Genomic DNA, 22,726 nt, shown 5'->3' on the forward strand with positions numbered 1-22,726 from the left:
CGGTTTGTGAAATTTTCTGGAAAGAAAAAATAGGAGGGTTGGGGAATGTCAGGAAAGGTTCAAGTCCTCTACAGCCCCCCAACTTCCCAAGTGTACCAGCGGGTAACAAACACAAAGGAAAGAAGCTGGTGGAATCTCCGCTGCCCGTGCAAGCCGACAGCCCAGTAGGACAAAGAGCGCTGGCCTGGCCCTCCTCCTTGCCACTGTCTCACACGGGCGTCTGGGGGGCAGGACGTGGGGCAGAAAGGTGCTGGACAAACAGAGTGGGGGGGCCCTGGCTGCGAGTCGGGGGGCAGCGTTCTACCCCTTACTTTGCTCCAGGCTGCTACCAGCTCTGGGCGAGTCCCTTCCTCATGCTTCGTCCTCCTCCTACCCAGAGTGAGGGCCTCCCCAGCCCAGGTGGCTAAGACTCTCCTGATACAGAAGCAAGGAATCCGTGAGCTGGTCAGATCGGTGCCTTTTCTTACTCCACCAGGAGGGAACGGGGAGGGGGTGGTCCGGGCGACAGTGGACTCTCTACTGGGAAAGGACCTCCTCAGCCTTCAGCAGAGCACCGGGGGTTGCGAGCTCAATTAGATGGAATCTGACTGGAATCAGAAGGATCCGGATCGAAGCCCCAGGTGCACAGCTTACTAGCCGAGCAACCTCAGAAAAAAGCCTTCAAGTTCCCCGTACTTCCTTTCCCTCACTCCTAAAGCAAGGCCACTGAGAATAATACTTCCTGAGTGCGGAGACACTGGTTAAAAGCCCTTAGCATATGGTAAGCTCTGAATATCTGGAAACGGCCATTATGCTAACCCCACTCTTCCTATTGTTACTCCTGCTGCTGCTATGACAACAACCAGAGGTGGGGGGAGTTGGGGGGAGGGTCACAGGCCACGAATGCCTAGGACTAAAGCCCAGGGCACACTTCCTGTCCTCCCACTGGGGGTCAGGTTGATAACCAACGTCAGTTTACCACATCTGCAAGAAGAAAACCACACGGGTTCCTGACAATCACATATCAACTCTGAGTTACCTCCACCCAGAGAAACCCCCAATAAAGAGGTCTGCTTTTCAGGAGACTTAATACCGTCCTTACCCATCCTCTCCCTCCCTCTCCACTCATGCACACGCACACGCACGCACACACACACATGCACACGCACTCACAGAGCCAGCAGTTTTCCATCGGTACCATGGAGAATTCTAGGACACACTGGGGCAAAGGTTGAGCAGGTGCCAGCTGCCCAGCTGCAGCTGAATATAGGGCTCAGAGCAATCTACACAGAACAAATTAAAACTGAACAAGCAAGCTAGCCAGCAGCCACATGGCCAGTGGTGATGCAAGAAGACAGTGGGCCCTTCCCACCAACAGCCTGGGGCTGTTGAGACCAGGACTTGAAACCCTGCCAGAGTTGGGAGGGGGTAGCAATGGTCACATGGTGCTCTGGGCCAGAGCTGCTTGAGCTTCTCGCCATCGTCCACTGAGGGATCCAGGGCCTGCCTCGCACTGGACACCAGCTGGGCCCTGTGTCCCAGGAGACGCCCAGCAGAGAGCTGGGCTGGAAATCCACAGGTAGAAAACGCGGCTTGCCTCTGCCCAGATGCATGCTGCTTCCTCAACTGGTCACCAGCTCCCTATGCTTTGGTTTCCCCACCTCTACAGCGGAAACGATCATGAGCTTAGGGTATTAACTCGGTATGGCAAAGAGATGACTAAGGTACAAGTAAAACAAGGGAAATGCAACGGTTTATGATTGAAAATGAACTCTCATACTCTGGCCTGGTAGGCGGTCTCCCCTCTGCCTCTGTTTCACTGATCAACCCTGTGTTCATCTCCTCGCTGTGTCCATGCCTCAGAGAAGCCATCCCTTTCTCCCCGCCACCCTTTTTCCTTGTAGGTGGGGCCAAAATGAAATCAGAAAATTAGAGCTTGAGGATCACCGGACTGTCCATTTCTTCTGAATTTCCATCTGCCCTTGTTTACAGGAGACACTCTCTAATGAGCTTGTTAGGCACACAGAGGAAGTAACAGCTCCATCTTTCAAAGCTCCACTCTGAATCTCCTTGAGTCTGCCAAGCTACCACAGACTGAAATGAACTCTCAAACTCCAAGAGCTCTGTGCTCCAAACCATGCATTTGCATTATCCTTTATTACTGTGTAGTTAGTCATCTTCACCATGCATGGATGCCTGTATGCTTTGCTCAACTAGAGTGCAAGGTTTCTGAGCAAAGATGGCCTCTTCCCTTTCCGCTGTAATTCTCACAGTACCTAGCACACAAATTAGCACTTGTTTGAGATTCAAAAATATTTTTTGGTTGCTCCCCAAAGTCGTTAGGTGTACCTGAATAAGGCTTGGCATGAAGCTACAGAAGGGAAGGTGGGGAAGTAACAACAGCAGCTCACTTTCATCAAGTACTTCTTACCTGCCAAAGATCACACAACTAATGAGTAGAGAAAGACTGGAATCCACGCAACCTGATTCTAGGCCCTTACTCTCGCTCCATCTACTTCCAAGACCAGATGCATGCCCTTGAGCATTCCACCTTGGGAGCCGAGAAAAACAAACCTGGGAGGGCAGAAAGCAAAGAAGGCGGGCAAATAATCTGGAGCAAAAGTAGTCCAAGCCAGTAGAACATCTTCAGGCACTACTGAGTAGTCCTTGGCCCACGTTAGTCTGTCCCCGACATAACGCATCTGGGCAGACCCAAGATGATGTCATTGGCCTGGGGAGAGACAAAGCCTTCTTGCTCCCAGAAGCCCCACTGTAATTTTTCAGGTTGCCATCCAAAAGCTTTTTCTTTATTTACCAAGGCTTAATAATGCAGAGGAACCATGGGATGTGTTTAGAGACTTTCTCAGTCTGACTTGGAATGGGGCCTTGACCACACTCCTGCACCAGAACCTTCCAGAAGGGTCCAGCCACACAGCACTCATAGTCTTTTGCTACATCTCGTTTTATCGTGCATGTGTGCTGAGTTGCTTCAGCTGTGTAGGACTCTTCTCAACCCTATGGATGTAGCCCACCAGGCTCTTCTGTCCATGGCATTCTCCAAGCAAGAAAAGTGGAGTGGATTGCCATAGCTTCCTCCAGGGGACCTTCCCAACCCAGGGATTGACCCCACTGTGGCTCCTGAACTGCAGGCAGATTCCTTACTGCTGAGCCACCAGGGGAAGCCCCCTTTTATCTTGGCAGATGGTGACTGCAGCCATGAAATTAAAACACGCTTGCTCCTTGGAAAAAAAGCTATGACCAACGTAGACAGCATACTGAAAAGCAGAGACATTACTTTGCCAACAAAGGTCCTTCTAGCTAAAGCTATGGTTTTTCAAGTAGTCACATATGGTTGTGAGAGTTGGACTATGAAGAAAGCTGAGAACCAAAGAATTGATGCTTCTGAACTGTGGTGTTGGAGAAGACTCTTGAGAGTCCCTTGGAAGGAGACCCAACCGATCTATCCTAAAGGAAATCAGTCCTGAATATTCTTTGGAAGGACTGATGCTGAAGCTGAAGCTCCAATGCTTTGGCCACCTGATGTGAAGAACTGACTCCTTGGAAAAGACCCTGATGTTGGGAAAGACTGAAGGCAGGAGGAGAAGGGGACGACAAAGGATGGGATGGCTGGATGGCATCACCGACTCAATGGACATAAGTTTGAGTTAACTCTGGGAGTTGGTGATGGACAGGGAGGCATGGCGTGCTGCAATCCCTGGGGTCGCAAAGAGTCGGACATGACTGAGCGACTGAACTGAACTCCCCTAACCTGCACATTCTACATTTATCAGTGCAGCATGAAGGCAGCCAGATGAAGAAGGAAAAGAGCCAGAGACCTGGGGCCACCGGCCAAACCCACCCAAGTCCCAGAGCCCAGGAGGCTCATGCTGATTCCTACACTACCCAGGATGGGTTGTGCTGGAACACACCAGGCTGGGAGAGTGAAAAAGAGTAAAGTACTAAGACCCCAGACCTCTAAGTCAGACAGGGCATTTAACAGTGTCACAGAGACAGGTTGTGGGAGGCCAAGCTTCTGGGTTATCAGTCAGTTCAGTTCAGTCTCTCAGTCATGTCAGACTCTTTTTGACCTCATGGACTGCAGCACCTCAGGCTTCCCTGTCCATCACCAACTCCTGAAGCTTACCCAAACTCATGTCCATTGAGTCAGTGATTCCATCCAACCATCTCATCCAATGTTGTCTCCTTCTCCTCCCGCCTTCAATCTTTCCCAGCATCAGCGTCTTCTCCAACGAGTCAGTTCTTTGCATCAGTTGGCCAAAGTATTGGAGTTTCAGCTTTAGCATCAGTCCTTCCAGTTTCCTTTGGATGGACTGGTTGGATCTCCTTGCAGTCCAAGGGACTCTCAAGAGTCTTCTCCAACACCACAGTTCAAAAGCATCAGTTCTTCCGGGTGACAGGGGATTCATGTTTCAGCCCAGGCCTAACTGGAAGTCCTTGTTCTTATCAGAGGGGCAGCATGTGCTGACCATGCACAACCAGAGACAGGAAACAGAGCTCCCAGAAACAAAAAGCCCTAGGGACACTCAGAGAGAAAGAAAAGCCAAAATATAAAAGGAGATTTAGCAGAGAAAACATGGAAGCAACACGATGGATAAATACTCTGTACTTAAAAGTAAACACTGAACAATTCATCAACAAAGTTTAAGAGAGGTCTGGATGTTATAACACTGGCTTTGAAACAGGAAAGCAGTATCTCAGCACAGAATTTCATGGAATGCATGAGAGAAAAAAATCAGTCAAACTGGAACACAGGAAGAGGATGAATGTGGACCAGATATATGAAGAGAGAGTTAGTCATTTCTCAGTGAGAAACATTAGAAATTTATAGCCAAAGCCACAACATGGGATATCTGAGGCACATGTACAGTCATGCCTGAGTTTCCTACCCAGACATACAGGAGAGGAAATACCCATCCTACAGTCAATTTTTTTTTTTTTTTTTTGGTCCTCTAAGTATGGATTCCATTAGTCTCAGCTAATACCTGATAAGGTCTTTAATTAAAGAACTCTTCCAACTCCGAGTAAAGATAGATAAGCACCTGGACTAGGTAGATCCCTCCATAACTGGTCAGATCATGGAGACAGCCCTCCTCTCTCTTTTACTAAACAGCTTAGCCAGGATAACTTCTGCCAGGATGTGTCCTTGTAATAATGGCAGCATTACTGAGGTTAGAGAAGCGGACAGGAGGACAAAAGACACTGGATCTCCTCTCTGTGCTGGGTCTACTGGAGAAGACCCCCTAACACACACCGCAGGATGGGAGCATGGGCACCAGGTGATGAAAATAATCTGTTGATGTGACACCTGTGGATGAAGGCGGCTCCCAGGAATGTCCCCTTTCAGGTTCCCATTTTCTTATAGTATAGCACCAGAATGAAAGATAAACCTAGACAGGCAAAACAGACGAGAGCTGGGTTCAGAGGCTCCGTCCAGCAGAGAGGGGCCCAGGGGTCAGATGGTGATTCTTCCATGGGGAAGGGGTCTTAGCTTCCACCCTGGGTCCTGATGGAGCCTCAGAGCAGCGGTGCTACAGCATCATGCCCGTCAAGACTCAGAAGGTTCCAGGGCCATCAGACCCTAACATTTTGTAACAGAAGACCGGAGCTTCTGTGTTCCCAGACTTTTATCTCATGCTTCAATCCAAGTGACTCTCAGACATGGAAACTTCTCAAACAAGGGACCATCAGCCCATATTGGAATTCAGAGCTGTCCATTGGGTAATGAGCCAGGAGTAGGAGACTTTGGAATCAGATTCAATCCCAGCTTTGCCACTCAAAGATATCTTACTTCGGGCCCACTCTGAACCACTATTCTTCCGTGTGATGGATATAAATATCCAGTCCAAGGCTGTGATGGATCAATGAATTGATAAAAGCCATGCATCAGGCACAGTCCCTGACACAGGGCCGATGTCCAGTCAACCGTACTTAGCCCCTGGCTGAGTGGACAGAGTGGACAGAGGCACACGTGGTGGGACCAGGGAGGGTCTTCCGACAAGGGCTGGAAGACCAGTACCTGCAGCTCAGCCAGCCGCTGTTAACGAATCCTTACACAAACATAGCTGCTGAAATGTACAACAGCACTTATAGGGCATCTTTCCCTATACAGTTCTTAAACAGTCCTATTAGGTAGGCACTATCCCCATTTCACAACTGAGAAAAGTAAAGCAAGAAGGTTAGATAACTTGGTCTAGTCCCCTCAGACCCCTAACCCAGAGCCCTTCCTGCCAGCCGACACTAGAATAATCATCCATTTACTACTTACTTCTTGTAAGTCTGCTCTGTGCTGGGCCTGAATGCAGGCTTGGAGGCCCACTCTGACTGGCTCCAGGAGCAGCGCCAGCCTGCCCTATGCCAGCCACAGGCTTCTATGCCTCACTGCTGACGGTGTGCCTCTGGGAGCAGAGGTCAGCATGATATGGCCCGCCGAGCTGATCACCCGTGTGCTGACCGAGGGCCGCTGTGGGCAAGGCTGGTGGGTAAGACATTCCACACCCTCAAGGCACTTCTCATCTCTTGGGCTAAGAAAGGAACAGCCAGGTGAAAAGCAGATCCGAGGAGGAGAAAACCCATCCAGAGAGCCAGTGGTTCTCAGCCTGGGCCGTACATTAGTCAACAAGGAGCTTCCCTGGTGGTGCAGTGTAAAGAATCCACCTGCCGGGGCAGGGGACGTGGGCTGGATCTCTGGTCTGAGAAGATCCCTCATGCCTCAGAGCAGCTGAGCCCATGTGCCACCGCTTCTGAGCCTGTGCTCTAGAGCGGGGGAACCGCAACTGCGCCCATGACCACAACCGCTGAAGCCCGTGTGACTAGAGCCTGCGCCCTGCAATGAGAGGGGCCACTGCAATGAGAGGCCCGCGCTCTGCAACAAGGGGAGATCCCCACAGGCCCGAACCAGAGAAATGCCCATGCAGCAGCAAAGACCCAGCATGGCCAAAAATAATAAGTAAACAAAGTTACAGATTGCCAGGAGGAAACCGAAACACTCCGATGCTGAGGCTCAACTCTTAGGGATTGTGACTTATTTGGCACCGAGTGGGTGCCAGCATCAGCACATGTAAACACCTCTCCAGGTGAGGCCAACTCACTGCCAGGCTGGGAACACACGTGCCGGGCGCTGCCAATCCGTGCAGTGTGCTCACGAGCGGTGCAGCTCTGCTTCGGAGCTTGTCAGAAATGCAGAGTCTCAGGCCCAGTCCAGACCCACTGATTCTGCCCCGCACTTTAACAAGATCCCCGGGGACTCACGGGCGTGTGGAGGACGGGCAAGGGCAGGCTCCATCCTGTGATCAATCAGAGAAGGCCCTCCCAGCCCCGCTGAGAGACACAGCCCACCTGCTCCCCACCAGGCAGGGCACGCCCGAGAGGAGACCTGGGGTGACCGCGGGGAGCGCCTCACTCAGCTCTGCACCTCCTGTCCCCACAGAGTCACACCTGAGCCTGCACGGCGCTGCTCCACGGACCAGAGCCGCCGGGGTCCCAGCAAGCCCCTCTGTGAGCAGGACGCTGCCACCGTTTCAGTGACAAGAAGAAAAAGGAGTCTCTTCCCCTTGCATCTCCCTCCCCCCATCGGAGCGTGTCCACCACAGAAGAGGCAAGCTCAGGACAGCGGCGCCTCAGCCCAGCCTCAGAGTGACAGTGAGCAGCCTGACCCACCATAAAGGCAGCTCTGTCTCTGCAGGCACGGGGTGGCTGGTACCGGCTAAGCCTCGCGAAGGAGGGAATCCTCAAGAGAAGGCCAGACAGAGACACACACAGAATGACTCTGCCAGCACCCTGCATCCCTCCCCCCATCCCTGCATCCCTGCTGCCACTCCAGTCTTTGTTTCTGTCGGGTGTGTGTGCGTATAATTTTTCTCACGTGTTGGCCTTTGCTCTCCTGTTAGACTGAGATCAACCCTCCCCGGCTCCTCCTTTGTACACACTGCCCATAATACCAAGTACAGAGACTTACATTCAGCAGGGGGTTGATAAATATTATTTGTATTCATGTGCACGCATTTTCTAAGAGTCAAACCCATAGCTCCAGGCTAACAAAGGGCTACTCACAAGCAGACATTTATTAAGGATTATTATCAGAAAACTGAGATTCTATGTAAGAAAACTAGAAAGCATGGCTTCAAAAAGCACACACTTTGGTTTAGGAAACTAGACTTAACACACAGAAAGCCTAAGACTGGAGACCCAAAGAAATCAAACATATTTAGGATAAGCTTACACAGACCTCTGTGCATGGACACATAACAACGCAATGGAAATTTTCTATTACAGTTTTTTACAGTTTGTTATTACTTGCTTATTGATTGGCATTTTATAGTGTTTTCCCCTCTGGTATTTCTACCACTGACCACATCCACTATACCAGGTAAATAAGATGAAATGATGCCTACAGTCAGAAAGGCAGATGAATCAAGAGCAGGAACACAAACATCTGAAGTAACAGTACAAAATCTGTACCCCATCTCACCACAGAGTCAAGTGTCCAGAGGCATACACACTGCGTTCCTTGCCTATTCGAGGCTCCAAAAAGTCTCAGATCAGGTCCCTGGGACTAGAGCCAGAATCCAAGGAGCCTTCTCTCTGCCCTTGAAAGGAAAACCGCAGTGCATCACGTATGGTTGTTCTCACCGTGACAAAAAAGGGCAAAACTCACAGCCAAGAACAGACCTTCAATTCAGATTCAGCATGAGGTTTTCTCCAGCAGTGTGTCAAACTCATCCCCATTCAAAGTCCATTTTTGTTCTAAGTCAAAGAGATTGGGTATGAGAGACAAATATGCAAAGGTAAGTGGCAAATTGCAAAGATTCTGACATTAGAGCTGTGCAGAATATTTAAATTAAATTAAAATTTCAGTTCTCAGTCACACTGGCCACATCTCAAGTGCTCAACAGCTACATGTGGCCAGTGGTTACCATGCCGGACAATGCAGATACAGAATAGTCCCACCATCACAGAAGGCTCTAATACTGAACATCTAGATGTTGCCTTTAAAGAAATGAGTAGGGTCTTCTGGGAACTTCTGTTGTTCTCTCCAGGTATGCTGGGGAGGTTTTAGGTACATATCAGAATGTTGGGTAGAAAGAGAACCTTTTCACAATGAAAGAGGCAATGTGCTGGGAGTCTCATGTAAACACAAACACTCTAAGGCAAAACTTACAAGGCTACAAACTGGGTCATTTTAACACGCATATGTGCACACACATGGTCTCTCCTTCTTAAAAGGGCCATTACTAGTTTCTCCTAACCCAAACTTTTGCTTTCATCACAAAGATTGTGAAGTCAAATGCTGCAAACCAATTTGGTGCCAAAAAGCCCACATGCTACCTAGTCCTAGCCAGAACTGTTTTCCAAATCGCTCTTGGGTGGCTCTAAGCATTCCTTGGCATCACTTTTTAACATGGCATCACTGGGGAGAAAAATCTCTCAGACAGCAGGTCAGCACCCTGGACAGCAACAAGCTCCCTGCCTGCCCAAAAAACCCTTCAGAAACAACACTCCCCAAACACCACTGCCTGTGCAGGGATGTCACTCACTTCTCCTAACGCCACAATCTGGTCTTCAAACAAGAGCAAGCTCAGCTAAGAAGCCTAAATGCTCCTCACCAACTTCAAGACAAAGTCCAACTGCTAGTCAGAGTCAGGACTCTCTGGAGTCTGGCCCCAGCTGGCCCCTCCAGCTGTACCTTCCACTGCTCCAGCCTGGCCAAGTCAATGCCAGAGGACCACTTTCCTCCTCTAAACCTTTGATTATGCCCCTTTAGCCCATTTCCTTACCTTTATCTCTTCAAATCCTTCCCATCTCTGGGGATCCAGATCAGCCCCTGCGTCTCTTCAAAATCTTCCCAAAGGACTTTAGTCTACATTGGTATCCTCTCTTTTCCAACATACCAAGGCATTTCTACTTTAGATCATGCTTTGAGGAACTTAATTACATACCCTCTTGTACAATTACTAGGTTCATATGCAGTTTAAAGTTCCCAGTGTCCTGATACACGGAAGACCTAGCTTTGCCAGCAACTAGACATTTTGATCATAAAATAATGATCTCAGATGAAACCATCTCTAACAGTCTATAAGTTAAAGATTCTCTCAAAACAAGTTGCCACCCAAAAGTGTGCTATGCTCATAATAGAGGCTTCCAAGACTAACTGCAGATGCAATGAACACTATGTAAAAAAAAAAACCACACAAAAAACAAAACCAAGGCAGAGCTCAGAGCTGGGAACAGCTAGAGAACCCTGGTTTGGCTTCCAACATGAGTCACAAAGGCTTCATTTCCACTCAGTGTGTGACGATGATCAGAAAGAGATCCTGTTTCTGTCCTTTCTTACGTCACAGCACAGGAAAGCTGCCTGTGGCCTCAGAGAACACGTTGTCTTCAACATGTGGAAGAACCCCACACAGTGGGTGATGTAACACTGGCAATTATAACAGTGTTTCTCAGACAAACATCCGTGGACAGGGCAGCCATCACCTGATAGCTGTGCACAAGCCCAGACAGACTGCAGAAAATAACAAAAGACATACTCTTGTTGGTGGTGCCCCCAAATACAATTCTGACTGGTCTTACAAGTCAAGAGGTTCCAAAGCAGAGCGAGAACTGACTTAAAATTTCAGCTCAACATTTTACTTCTTGTCAAAATGATTGTTCTATTACCTCCTTGTGTTTAAAATCCTGTTCTCAAAGCACCAACTTACAGATCCACATACAATAGGATACAGGGATGGCTCTTTCCCTCATGCACATGGAGGAACTAAGGTCCAGAAGAGTTTAATACCTTTTGTATTGCAAATAAAGATCACATTAGAACGAGAATCCAGTTGAAATAATTTCAATAACATAAGCAACATGCACACATAAACATATATATACTTGAATACACATACATTCAAAGAACTCTTAGTAATATAAAGAGATGAGTTATGAAATTCACTGAGCCTGGAACTGGAAGATTCCACTGAATTCTTGCAAAAAGTGTTACTGCCAAAGCAAGTTGGCCCGCATCAGTAAAGAAGGAACTCTCATCACTGGGAACAGTCCTTGGAATTGCTCTGCCAGCCATTCACTCTCATCCCAGAAAGTCACAAGATCTGAGAACAAAATTTAGCATCTGGTCAACCAACCCCAGTTGGCCTAAACTGGGTCCAGGAAAGTGAGCCCAGCATGAAGGCCACAATCATCCTGTCCTAAGCCCTTCCCCAAGTCGACCATTCTAAGTGCTGGGAGAGGGAAAGCAGTGAGACCCCAGTGTAATCAGGTTAGAAAATTAGACTCCAGCACTCAGGGACCTCTATGACTATGTCTCAGAACAGTGCTCCAAATACGTCCTTCACTACTGAATTACATGCACCCACCACCCAAGCCATGCCATTTATTCATCACGACTCAAACACCCCTGCATATTCCTGCCATTGAATCTGCAGTCCTCCAGTAGCTCTGATTATCAAGTTGCAGATCTTGATGTCTCAAGATCCACCTCAATTATTTCCTCTTGCAAGAGGCTTTTCCAGATCATCCAAGCCCAATATAATCTCCTGTGAACCTTTTAGAATTTACTGTCTGGAATTAGCAAGTGTTTCTTATATTTGAATATATATACATACATAAACACACACACACACACACACACACATATATCTTATCTCCATTAGAGTGCAGACAAGGTCTTGTGAGCCTCCATTTTGCTCCAGAAGATGGTGCGGTACCTGTTACCCACATAGCACATGTTCAATAAATGTCTGGTGATGGTGATAAGAATAATAAGACCTCTCCAAAGGTTCCTGTTACCCAAGGACAGACCTAGATATACAACTATGTCCATGGGACTGCGTGGGGCAGGTAGGAAGAACCCAGAGCGAACCCGCGTGGTGAACAACAGCTCAATAGCCTTCCTCCAACTCTAATGCCAAGGCTTCCTCACTCTAGGACCAGTCAGAAATCCTCCCTTCCTGCTCCCAAGCTGTTTATCTCGTTAACTCTGTTTATTGTGATCCTGGTAAGAGGTTCTGAAGCCCTCCAAGCCCCTCTCTAATTAAATTCATTAGAACAGATTGGGGCTTTCTTTCTGCATCTCAGAAAAATTAACAACATGATTAGCATCATAATGCTGGGGTGATGGGCTGCCAGGGAGGCCTTTCAGGAGGGGCTGGCCCAGTCTGGGAGGGGAAGAGTGAGGGGAGCAGGTGAAGGAGAAGGCAGATGCTCAGACAGCTGCTTCCCGGAGGAGGGGAGCTACGGAATCAGCGGGGATGGTGACGGCTTGAGGGGATGACCCGACAGGCCCCAGGCACTCCAACTTTTTCAAGGCATGGCTTTCGGGAGAGGGAAGGCAAGACAAGAAATTAATCCATAACATAAATTCCAGAGACACGGGCTTCTGGGACTAGAGACTTTCAGCAATCTTCTAGTGTTAGAGACAGAAACATATTGAAGCTCTGTTAATGATGGCATCACCGAGTCGATGAACAGGAGTTTGAGCAGGCTCCGGAGATCACGATGGACAGGAAGGCCTGGCATGCTGAAGTCCATGGGGCTGCAAAGAGTCAGACACGACTGAGCGAATGAACTGAACTGCACTGAATGATGGGCTGGAAGTAAAACAAGCCCCTCCTGCCGTTCCTGACGATGTCCCTTCAAGGCTCTACTACAGGAAAAGGGGAGAGCAGGCAGGGGGAGGCATGTCACTTCCTTCCCAGAGAACCTGAATCCACAATTTTGGCTTGCACCCCTGGTGGGTTCCCTCATCTAGAAAATTCTCACGTTCCCTTCCTTACTAAAATTCTACCAGCCTTTCAAGGCTCAGCTCCATGCCCACCTCCCTGTGAAGAACAGTTAGCATTTGGTATTTACTGCTGGCCAGGGAGCGTGCTGGAGTCTTCTCTGCCTTAGCACATGTAATCCCTAACACAGCTCTGAAAGTTCACATTCACGGTCCCATTTTACAGAGTGGGAGACCGTAGCTCCTCAGCCAGTAAGTGAAAGAACCAAGCTTTGACCAAAGGGCTGTCTGAGGCCAAAGCTGAGCAGTTTTCACAAGCTGTCACCTCTCTGACTCCATAAGCCATACTGAGGCCTAACTCCCTCCTTGGAAATCTCACTGCCCAGGGTCTGAAGACTTAATTATATGACACCACTTTGGTGGCACTTTTGTATTATGCCACTTTTATTTTTCCTGACTTGTCTCAAAACCTAAGGAAAGACGGTGGATCAAGAGATCTCAAGCTGGCTGGCACAGTCTGACCAATGCCCCAGGTCAGCAAAGCTGTGAGAAGTGCCTCCTCAAGCACCCAGCACAGTCATTAGCTCCCAGAGCCCTCCCTGAAGCCCCAAGGACCAGGCCGCACGCATTTCACATCTGCCCTTGCAGCTGGGCCTGAGCCCTAGCTGAGCATCGGGAGTTAACGCTCCAAAGCCTGACATCAGGCTGCTCTAGCCAAAGCAGGAGCCGATCCAGACAGGGCGGCGCAGTCATCCCCGGTCCCCCTGCCACGGCTCCCATGAGGGGCCACCACCAGGACCCTCAGCCAGGAAGGTCCCCACCACCAGGACTCCAACAAGGCCAGGAAGCCAGCTGCCTCTGGTGGAGCATTTCCTGTAGTGAGCTTTAATTTGTTTTCATTTCTGTAACTCCAACTCAACTTACATGCCCAACATGCAGCTTAGTTGGGCATATAATGGTATGCCCTAGGATATATTCAAAGGCTTAGGACACACTAGTGAAATGAGGTAAAGCAGATGTGTAGAGAGGAGGGGGCTTCCTCAGAAAGGTGAGGATGGCTGTCTTTATCCTTGGGCTCCTTCCCAGTTCAGCTATGGATGTTCACGGTGACCTGTGCTCAGGAGTGTAGCTTCTAAGGATTCCTCTGTCACTACCAGCCTCCTCCCTCCTATCTGAATTTCTCCGATGACTCCCACCCGACCGTGACCTCCCATAACTCCAAGACCCTTCCGCCCATGGCAGAGCTCACAATAATTTTACTCACCTTGCTTCTGAGCACGTTATCTGTACTCGTTAGGAATACATCAGTTAGGGGCTCTCCATTAGTTAGGAGCTCCCTGAGGGCAGATCCTGGGCCTCTATCCTCTGGCTCACTCTGACATTCTAAGCATAGTCTGATCATCCTTTGCCCCTAAAATACAAGTGCTTAAGAAGTGAGAATGGGAGGGTTGAGGAGCCTCAATCTCCTCCCATGGTTCCCCCAGCAGGTGGAAGCAGCAGCCAGCAGGGCTGAGCTGCACACAGAACATCACCTCTTCCCCCTTGAGTCAGGGATCTGGTAACATCTTGCACCACCTTTTTGCTCACATTCAACCTCCAAGTCAGCCCTGGGCCCCATCCTGACATCACCAACCCAGGCCTCCTCCCGGCTGCGGTGGAGGGGCCCAATGCCACTGGAGGGAAAGACGTTCATCAGCCCTGGCCCATGTCCTCACTCAAGCTCACCTGTGTTATCTGTCTGATCACTCGTCACTCTTTTCCATCACACTGGCAGCTCTGAGAGACCCTGTTTTCCTTTCCATCTCTATGATCCCAGCACCTAGCACAGTGTAGGATTTAACCACCATTTGTTGAATGAGTAAGTATGTAATCAGCCTTAAATTCCCCTTACTTCCTTCCCTCCTCTTCTCCCAAGACAAACAGACTGACGACTGAACTTCTCTGCCTCTCTCTTTCTAGTTTCCTAAGAAACTCTTTTTCTAAAGACTGAGTGACGATCCTCACACCCCAGCTCTTGGATGGTCTTAGAGAAGAGGGGCACCAGAGGGAGGGAACACATTCCAACAACAAAGTAACAGGAGCCTTGGAATCCTGTCTCTCAGTCACCGCAGAAACAGGACCATCTTCTGTGCCTCCAGCATCAGATATCCAAAGCAAGAACCCAACCCCCTGACACCGGCCACCTCCTCAATGTACCCCTGAACGATACAGCCTGACCTGGTAAGCCCAGCCTGTCTCAGCCCACGGGGAGCTAGCCAGGTCTTGCTCTGGCTCTGCGGGGAGCTGGCTTCCCATTCTGTGTGCCTCAATTTATCCCTGCCATAGCCTCTGTGATATCAAAAAAGGGATGAGAGATGAGATTCACTGCACAGAACTGGGAGATATATACACAATTATCAGAATCCCCCACTTAACCCCAAGCAAGCATTTCAACATCAGAAACTTAATCCAATCAGCTCTCAAAGATGGCTCCAGGTGATACCTCCTCCCTGGAGCATGAAAAGCTGGGAGCCCTGGGAATGCTGATGCCAGGGGAAGCTACCACCCCACCCCACTCATGAGGGGCGGGACATGGAAGACTGACAAAGCAGAGGACAGCCCGTCCCCCAGCGGCACACTCAACCCCCAGCCCCTTGCTGGGCCCTGCCTGGGTCCGCCCATTCAGAGATGCTGCTCATAAGCTGAAGGAGTCCACTCATTTCTAAAGTGAGGGAACCTTGTGGAGAAGGGGCGGGATCCACCAGCAATTTGCTCTCAACTTCCAATTTAAGACAGGATTTTAGCTGAGGTCCCCAGGGCAGGAATTGGGCTGCCACTGCCTGGTTCATGGTGCCAAACACAGTTTCTGGGCTAAGTGTAAGTCAGTCTCTTTCCTCATTTGTGTTATTCATTCTCTTTGCTCTCTCTCTTACTTTCTACAAACACACGCACACACGCATACACACACACACACCTTCAGCTGAAGCTAAACACGAGAGGAAGAAATTACTCCCTCCAAAGCGCCAGTTCTGTCAGGACAAAAAGTAGAATTACTAGATGCAGAGCAGATCCCACTCCCATCTTCTTTAAATCTTCCTGCAATGCAAAGCCACCAAATCCAATCACCCCCAAACCAGGGGGGGACAGGCTCCTGCCTTCCTCCTTCCTCTGCTCCTCCAGCTGCCGTGGCCAGTCCCCAGGGTCTCCACACGTTTTCCCTGGGCTTCTCTTACTTATGGTTCAAGTTCAACGGGTTGTGAAGCTGCTGGTCTCCAGCTCTAGATGAAAAATCCACTTCCTGCCCACCTGGGTCTCCAAGCCCTGTGGTCTGCCCTTGCCGGAGAAGTGATTAGGGCCCAGCAAGGGCTCATCTGAGTACCAAGGGTAGACAATTCACACTGGGCCCTCATGCCAGGGAGGCAGACAGGCAGAAAAGGGACATCGTCATCCACCATCCACTCCTTTGGACTGAGGAAGGAGGCATCTCTGCCCAACACACACACACACACACACACACACACACACACACACACACACACACACACACACCCCACTGCCAAATGCCAAGTAAGGAATGAGGAACAGAACCCAGCTCAGGGCAAGAGGAACTGCCATGGGGACCAGAGTCTAGGTGATTCAGCACTCTGCCCACTCAGCCCAGCCCATGGGCCACACTCATGACAGCTCTTGATGCCAAAGTGCTGACTTGAAGGCTGAGAAAGAATCCTTTCTAAAATCTGAAATTTTCCAGCTCTCCAGAGAGGCTCCTCATCCAGGCCTTTGCATCCCAGGGCTCAGATCAAGAACAGGATGAGGCTGTGAAGCCATTTCTTTGGATTCTGCCTCTCCTCCTTCCTAGTTCTCCTAAGCTTAACACCTCCTCCCCCCCACCCCCACCCCTATCCATCTAGGAAACAAACCTTAACAGCTAGAGGAAGACAGTGGCTGAAGAGGAACGTAAGAGAGGCCTAACAACACGCCGCATCCTTTGCCCTCCCCCACCCCGGAGCCATGAATAGGATCAAACATGCAGAAAGGGGTATAAGTGGATTCTGCCACAGCGAGTACACAGGGCCTTCAGAGTCCTGGGCCTCCCCAAGCAGAGAAGGAGGGCCCAGCGGCAGGTGAGGGGCTTGGGACAAGTCTGTGTGGCTACAAACAGCACCAGGAAGGGCAGGTGGGGAAGGTGATGTGAGGCTCGCCAGATAACAGCCAAGGGGGAGAAGCCAGCGTTCTGGAGACGGTGGAGGCGGACACCAGGAGGCAGCTGGGAAGGGGCTGGGCCCGGGTATGCAGAAGGGACGCTGTGGGGACAGAAACTGCGAGGGAGCTGACGAACAGACGCACACGGAGGGACGGGGGCATGAACCGGGGGCCGGAGCAGTAAGCGCAGGACAGAGGCGGGGGTGCGGCGAAGGGAAAACAGAAGGAACGGGGTAGCGCAAAGTGGGGTGCGGAGGTAAACAGGTCAGGGGAGAGCTCGGGGTGCGGCGGGGACGGAAGGACAGGGGAAGAGACGGAGGGGAGGGAGGAGGAGGGGAGACGGCCAAGGAGCAAAGGCGTGCGGGGGCCTGGGGCGGGGAACCGGGTGGGGCAGGGTCCCAGTGCAGACTCGGGGCTCGGGCAGGTGACGACGCGGAGAGAGAGGTCTGGGCGTGGAAGGAGGGGATGGGGCCGGGTGAGAGATGGAGACTGGCAGAGAAGGGCGGGAGCAAGGGGACGGCGCTGGACGGGCCTCCACGACCCCGTTCCACCCGCAGCCCGTCTCCGGTGTCCGCGCGTGCCTACCTGCAAGGGCAGGGGCTCCGGCCCCGGGTGCAGTCGGCGCTGTCCGCCACCCGCGCCGCCGCTCGCCCGGCGTCCCCCGCAGCGCCGCTCGCCGCCTGCCGCCGCATTAGGGCAGAGCGCGGCCCGTGCGCGCCCCCGGCGGCCGGCGCGCCCCCGACCGCCTGCGTGCGCGCGCCCGCGCCTCCCTGCGCGCGCAGGGGCCGGGGAGGGGGAGGGGCAGGGAAGGACTGGGGATGGGAGGGACAGGGAGGGGGAGAGGAGGGAGAGGGGAGGGGAGGGGAGGGACGGGGAGGGGGAGAGGAGGGACAGGGAGGGGGAGGGGAGAGACCGGGGAAGGGGAGGGGTGGGGGAGGGGGAGGGAGAGGGCCGGACAGGGGCGGTGCGGGCCGGGACCCGGCAGGGCCGGGACCGGACAGAGCCTGGCGGGGCGCGGGCCAGAGGCTTGCGGGCCCGGCCTGCGCCGCCTTTCTCTTCGCACAGACCCCCGGCCTCTTTGCGCACCTGCGTTGGAGACAGTAGTGATCCGCTCCCGTTCCCGTTCGCCGAGCCAGACCTGCAGGAGGGAACACGCCGGCGGGCTATCCCGGGCTATCGCGTTTGTCCTGTGCACGCCCCTCCACCATCAGACTGGGACTCCTTGGGGGCTTGTAGACTCTCAGGAGCTTTTCTTTACTGGAGAGCTGTTGAATCCCAAACTGGGGACGTGAGCAATGTTGTGACACCTGCTGATGGTGGAGTGGTCTTCTTTTAAAAGCGGGGAATTTCATCTGCCTTCAATGGGCTCAGGCCCTGCCCAGACTTGAGTTAAGGGGGAAGAAGCCCAGGACTGGGAGGCCAGACTTCCGAAGTCTCCTCCTGACTCTGACTCTCTGACATGGTGAGATGCTTCTCTAAGGGCCTCTTTTCCCAACTGAACGATGAAAAGTTGATCCCTTCAGAACTGGAAACTGTGAGGCCCTGTGCAGGCTGAGTGAGACACAAGCTCATTGTCACCTGAAACCATGGACAGATCTGGATTGGGGCATCACATAATCTTAGGTGGGAAGAGCACTTGGAAGAAGCTTCTATCTATCCCTCATCCCAAACCACAGTTCCCTTGGCAGCCCCCCTCTGAGGTCCCATTCAAAATCATTCAGGGAATTTCCCTGGTGGTCCAGTGGTTAAGACTCCCCACTTCCAGTGCAGTCTCTGATTTGATCCCTGGTGGGGAAACTAAGATCCCACATAGCATGCGGCACGGCCAAAACAGCGAAGCAAAAAAAAAAAAAAAAAAAGCGCGCTCAGCCCCCTTCCCTGTGCTCACACAGCCCCTGCCCTCGAATCACCTTCACTGAACTGCACCCCGCCTCTCTGTCCCCTCTCCGGCCTGTGCGTCTTGTTCCGCAAGCTGTTCCCAGCTCCAGCACACAGTAGGTGCTCAATAGATACTTGATCAAGGAATGAATGACGGCCAGTAATAGATGAATCATCCAAATACCCAACAAAGTATCTCACTCTTCAGTTAGGTGCTTTGAGACTTACAGCTTTTAGGCAAAGTCTATACGATGGGAAAGGAAGGATTAGGATAGGATCTGAAAGCATGGCTCCCTCTAGGGGTCAGGAACCCTGGGCAAAAGTTTTTGCAGGGTCCCTTATCTATACAAACAATTTGACTTCATTCAACTTTTAGTCTCAGCATCATTCTGGCAGCCCACTCTTATACAATCCTATGAACAAAACAGTGTGTGCCCCTGGAGTGGGACCTGACCACAAGGCCCTGGGATGGCCCTGTAGCAGCCAGAAGCTTCTTGGCTGCCTGGTCAGCCCCACTGGCAGGTGATGTAGAATGCCATAAATTTCTCTGAACGGGAGAATCTGGACACTGGGGAGTCCCATCCAGATGCATTACCGGCCCCAGTTGGTCCCTAGCACTAAGGAGAAACTTAGAAAAATTAGAGAAAGTTGTTTCAAAGCACCAGGGCCCTGAGGCCTGGACTCAGGGCAGGACCCCCTTACCCTCTCACTGGACGTGTCCAGCTGTGGCTGTCTCCATAGAATAAAGAAAATAATTTCCCTTTTCTAAGCATCTGTTGGATGTCAGCTGCTGGGTTTCCTGCTTAGATCGTTTCCTGGCTCTTTACAGTGATGAGAGGAGATACTTTTTAGGTGGTATTGCCTGTGGTGATGACACTAGCTCAGAGACACCTGCTGTGATTCAGATCCCACCTCCACCACATCAGATGTGGATGAATGTGGGCAATTTCCTTTTATTTCTTTTGAAAAATATTATTAAATCTATACAAGTAGTTGAATTAGAGCCAAATCATTCTATAAGATTTCTTACAAAACATGTTTCTCTCATGCTTTCCCCTATCTAGAAGCCATCACTTTCAACCCTTTTGATCTTTGGTTATTGCCTATTTACTTCTGTGTATCTAATAAGCTCACCGTTCAGAAAACTAAGATCATGGCATCTGGTCCCATCACTTCATGGCAAATAGATGGGGAAACAGTGAGAGACTTTATTTTGGGGGGCTCCAAAGTCACTGCAGATGGTGACTGCAGCCATGAAATTAAAAGACGCTTACTCCTTGGAAGGAAAGTTATGATCAACCTAGATAGCATGTTAAAAAGCAGAGACATTACTTTGCCAACAAAGGTCCATCTAGTCAAGGCTATGGTTTTTCCAGTAGTTATGTATGGATGCGTGAGTTGGACCAGAAAGAAAGCTGAGTGCCAAAGAATTGATGCTTTTGAACTGTGGTGTTGGAGAAGACTCTTAAGAGTCCCTTGGACTACAAGGAGATCCAACCAGTCCATCCTAAAGGAGATCAGTCCTGGGTGATCATTGGAAGGACTGATGCTGAAGCTGAAACTCCAATACTTTGGCCACCTGATGCAAAGAGCTGACTCATTTGAAAAGACCCTGATGCTTGGAGGAATTGGGGGCAGGAGAGAAGGGAACGACAGAGGATGAGATGGCTGGATGGCATCATCGACTCAATGGACATGAGTTTGAGTAAACTCTGGGAGTTGGTGATGGAGAGGGAGGCCTGGCGTGCTGTGATTCATGTGGTCGCAAAGAGTCGGACATGACTGAGTGACTAAACTGAACTGAACTGATCTAATAAGATGCTCTGTTGCTACTTTTAGCTTCTGTTTAGGCATTATCTCTTGATTCCACCCTATGAAAGACACTCTTCACATATACCCGTCCTGTTCTCCTCTCTAACCTCCCAATCTAGTCAAATCTCAACATTGGTTAAATCAGAATTAGTATTTATTATGATTACTTAAGTCCTATTTACAACTGACCTTTTCAGTTCCTGCAAACTTTTTGTTTTTTTCTGGACTTAATATTTGTCATTTTTGGTTTGTTTTGTTGCCACCAGGGAAGCCCTGGTGTAATTATCTATAATTCAACTCTAAACTTTCCATCGTTTATGTCTATTTGTTCAGAGCTTTCAAGTATTATATTAATTTTATCTTTTTGAAGATTCTCTCCTAGAGCCTTCTGATGTTGAAGGAGGACGGGATTTGCCAAGAAAGTCCTAGCTGACCAGTAGGGTGAATTTGGGCAGATCGGTTAACCTAAGACTTATTTTCCTCATCTGTAAAATAGGGATAAAGTGAACACCAATGAGGACAGGTCCTTTGTAAACTAAAACGCTCTGAGCACTTGTTAGCTATTGCCCAGCTTTCTCTTCCTTTCTTTCATCTTTTTCAAAACAGCTGAGAAAACTGAGGCTTAAGAGACAGAAAACCACAGTGATCTGGTGGTGGAAGCTGAACTGGAACTCAGGTCGCACCGCTGTAGTGTGAAGAAATGAACTCAGGGCCAGAGGGGCGTGCGGAACTGCCAGAGGACCCCAGCGCAGGGCAGCAGGTGCTTCCTTGTCCAAGGTGTCCCCCGACTGGGGGAGGGCGCCACCTGCTGGTGATGGACTCGGGACAGGGACTGGCGTGGGCTCACGCAGGCTGTGTGTCAGCCACAGGCTGACTCCGTGCCAAGGGCAGAAAGCAGTTGCTTTTTCTCTCCAGACCTTTCTCTGGCCTTCCTGTATCCTTTTCTTCCCTGAGTGTGTATCTCTAGTTCTGTCTGAAACTCCAGCAGGCATCACTCTGCTGACCCTAGACTTGAAGCCCCACTTCCTGTGTCCTCTGTCATGCTGCGTGGTGAGTCACGAATGATTCTTACATTCCCTAGCATCTCATGGCTCCCAACCAAATTGCACAAGCCCTGCCTTATCCTGGGCTCAGGCCAAAAGAAAGCCTCCGCGCTGTCTCAGGTGCTTGCAGGACACTGGCCTGAGGAGTGCTGAGGGACAGGGCTGGGCCCCACCAGCGTCCGTTATACCCCCAGCCACCCTTTTCTGCATGGCCCCTAGACGGTGTGGGGCAACAGACAGTTCCTGCATTATTGCTGGAGGTTTAACTTGATACAGGGCAATTTGCTAGTGCCATCAAAAACTTTAATGTAGCCTTCAATGCTACCTCTAAGACTCTAGCCTGCAGAAACACTGGCACAAATCACAAAAGTGTGTATGCACAAGGATGTTCAGTGTAGCCCATCCAGAGGTCAGTGGTCAAATAGGTTGTATAATCTGTGAGGTAGAGAGGTATGTGTGCATGCTAAGTTGATTTAGTCGTGTCCAACTCTTTTCGACCCCATGGTCTGTAGCCCGCCAGACTCCTCTGTCCATGGGATCTTCCAGGTAAGGATACTGGAGTGGGTTGCCATGCCCTCCTCCAGGGGATCTTCCCAACCCAGGAATTGAACTTGTGTCTCCTGCATTGGCAGGCAGATTCTTTACCAGTAGTGCCCCCTGGGAAGCCCTGTGGAGAGGTATGGAGCAACTTAAGAATAATAATACATACACATATCTTTTTAAAAGAAGAGTAGCATAATAACATGTAGAGTATAATTCTTTTCTGGGGGAAAAATAAAAGCCAGTTGGTATAAGAGGTTGGGAGAAGAGAGAAGGAATGAAGCCCTGGGTCCGTTTAGGAGCTTGAGGACAGAGCCCTTGGAGGATATCAGGAGGGACCCAATTTTTGTTGAAGCCTTTCTTGTACCAGGCCCTTCCCATATGTTAGATCATGTAGTCCTCACAAAAACCCAGTGAGATTGGCATCACTGTCTTCAGTTTACTGATGAGGAAACAGAAGCCCAGTGAGGTTAGCAAACTGCAGCATCATGCAGATGGGATGTGGTAAAGGGGTGTGTGTGTGTGTATGTTTGGTTGTGTCCAACTCTGAGAC

General features: G+C 50.4%; 1 protein-coding gene across 22 annotated transcripts in view; it reads right to left on the bottom strand.

Annotated features, from left to right (window-relative positions):
* The window catches only part of NFASC (neurofascin), a 199,215-nt gene extending 181,623 nt beyond the window's left edge, over positions 1-17,592 (bottom strand). For 19 of the 22 annotated variants that reach the window (XM_043485665.1, XM_043485651.1, XM_043485669.1 and 16 more), the window contains exon 1: positions 17,486-17,592. In XM_043485665.1, coding sequence (XP_043341600.1) covers positions 17,486-17,592 — 107 coding nt within the window. Of the gene's footprint in view, positions 1-2,410; positions 2,554-17,485 lie in introns of all 22 variants that reach the window. The other 3 variants (XM_043485653.1, XM_043485654.1, XM_043485664.1) reach the window with 3 other exon arrangements.
* Positions 17,593-22,726: the final 5,134 nt, after the last annotated feature.

Source organism: Cervus canadensis, chromosome 13, assembly GCF_019320065.1.
Source record: "Cervus canadensis isolate Bull #8, Minnesota chromosome 13, ASM1932006v1, whole genome shotgun sequence".
In the NCBI taxonomy this organism is placed as follows: Eukaryota; Metazoa; Chordata; class Mammalia; order Artiodactyla; family Cervidae; genus Cervus; species Cervus canadensis.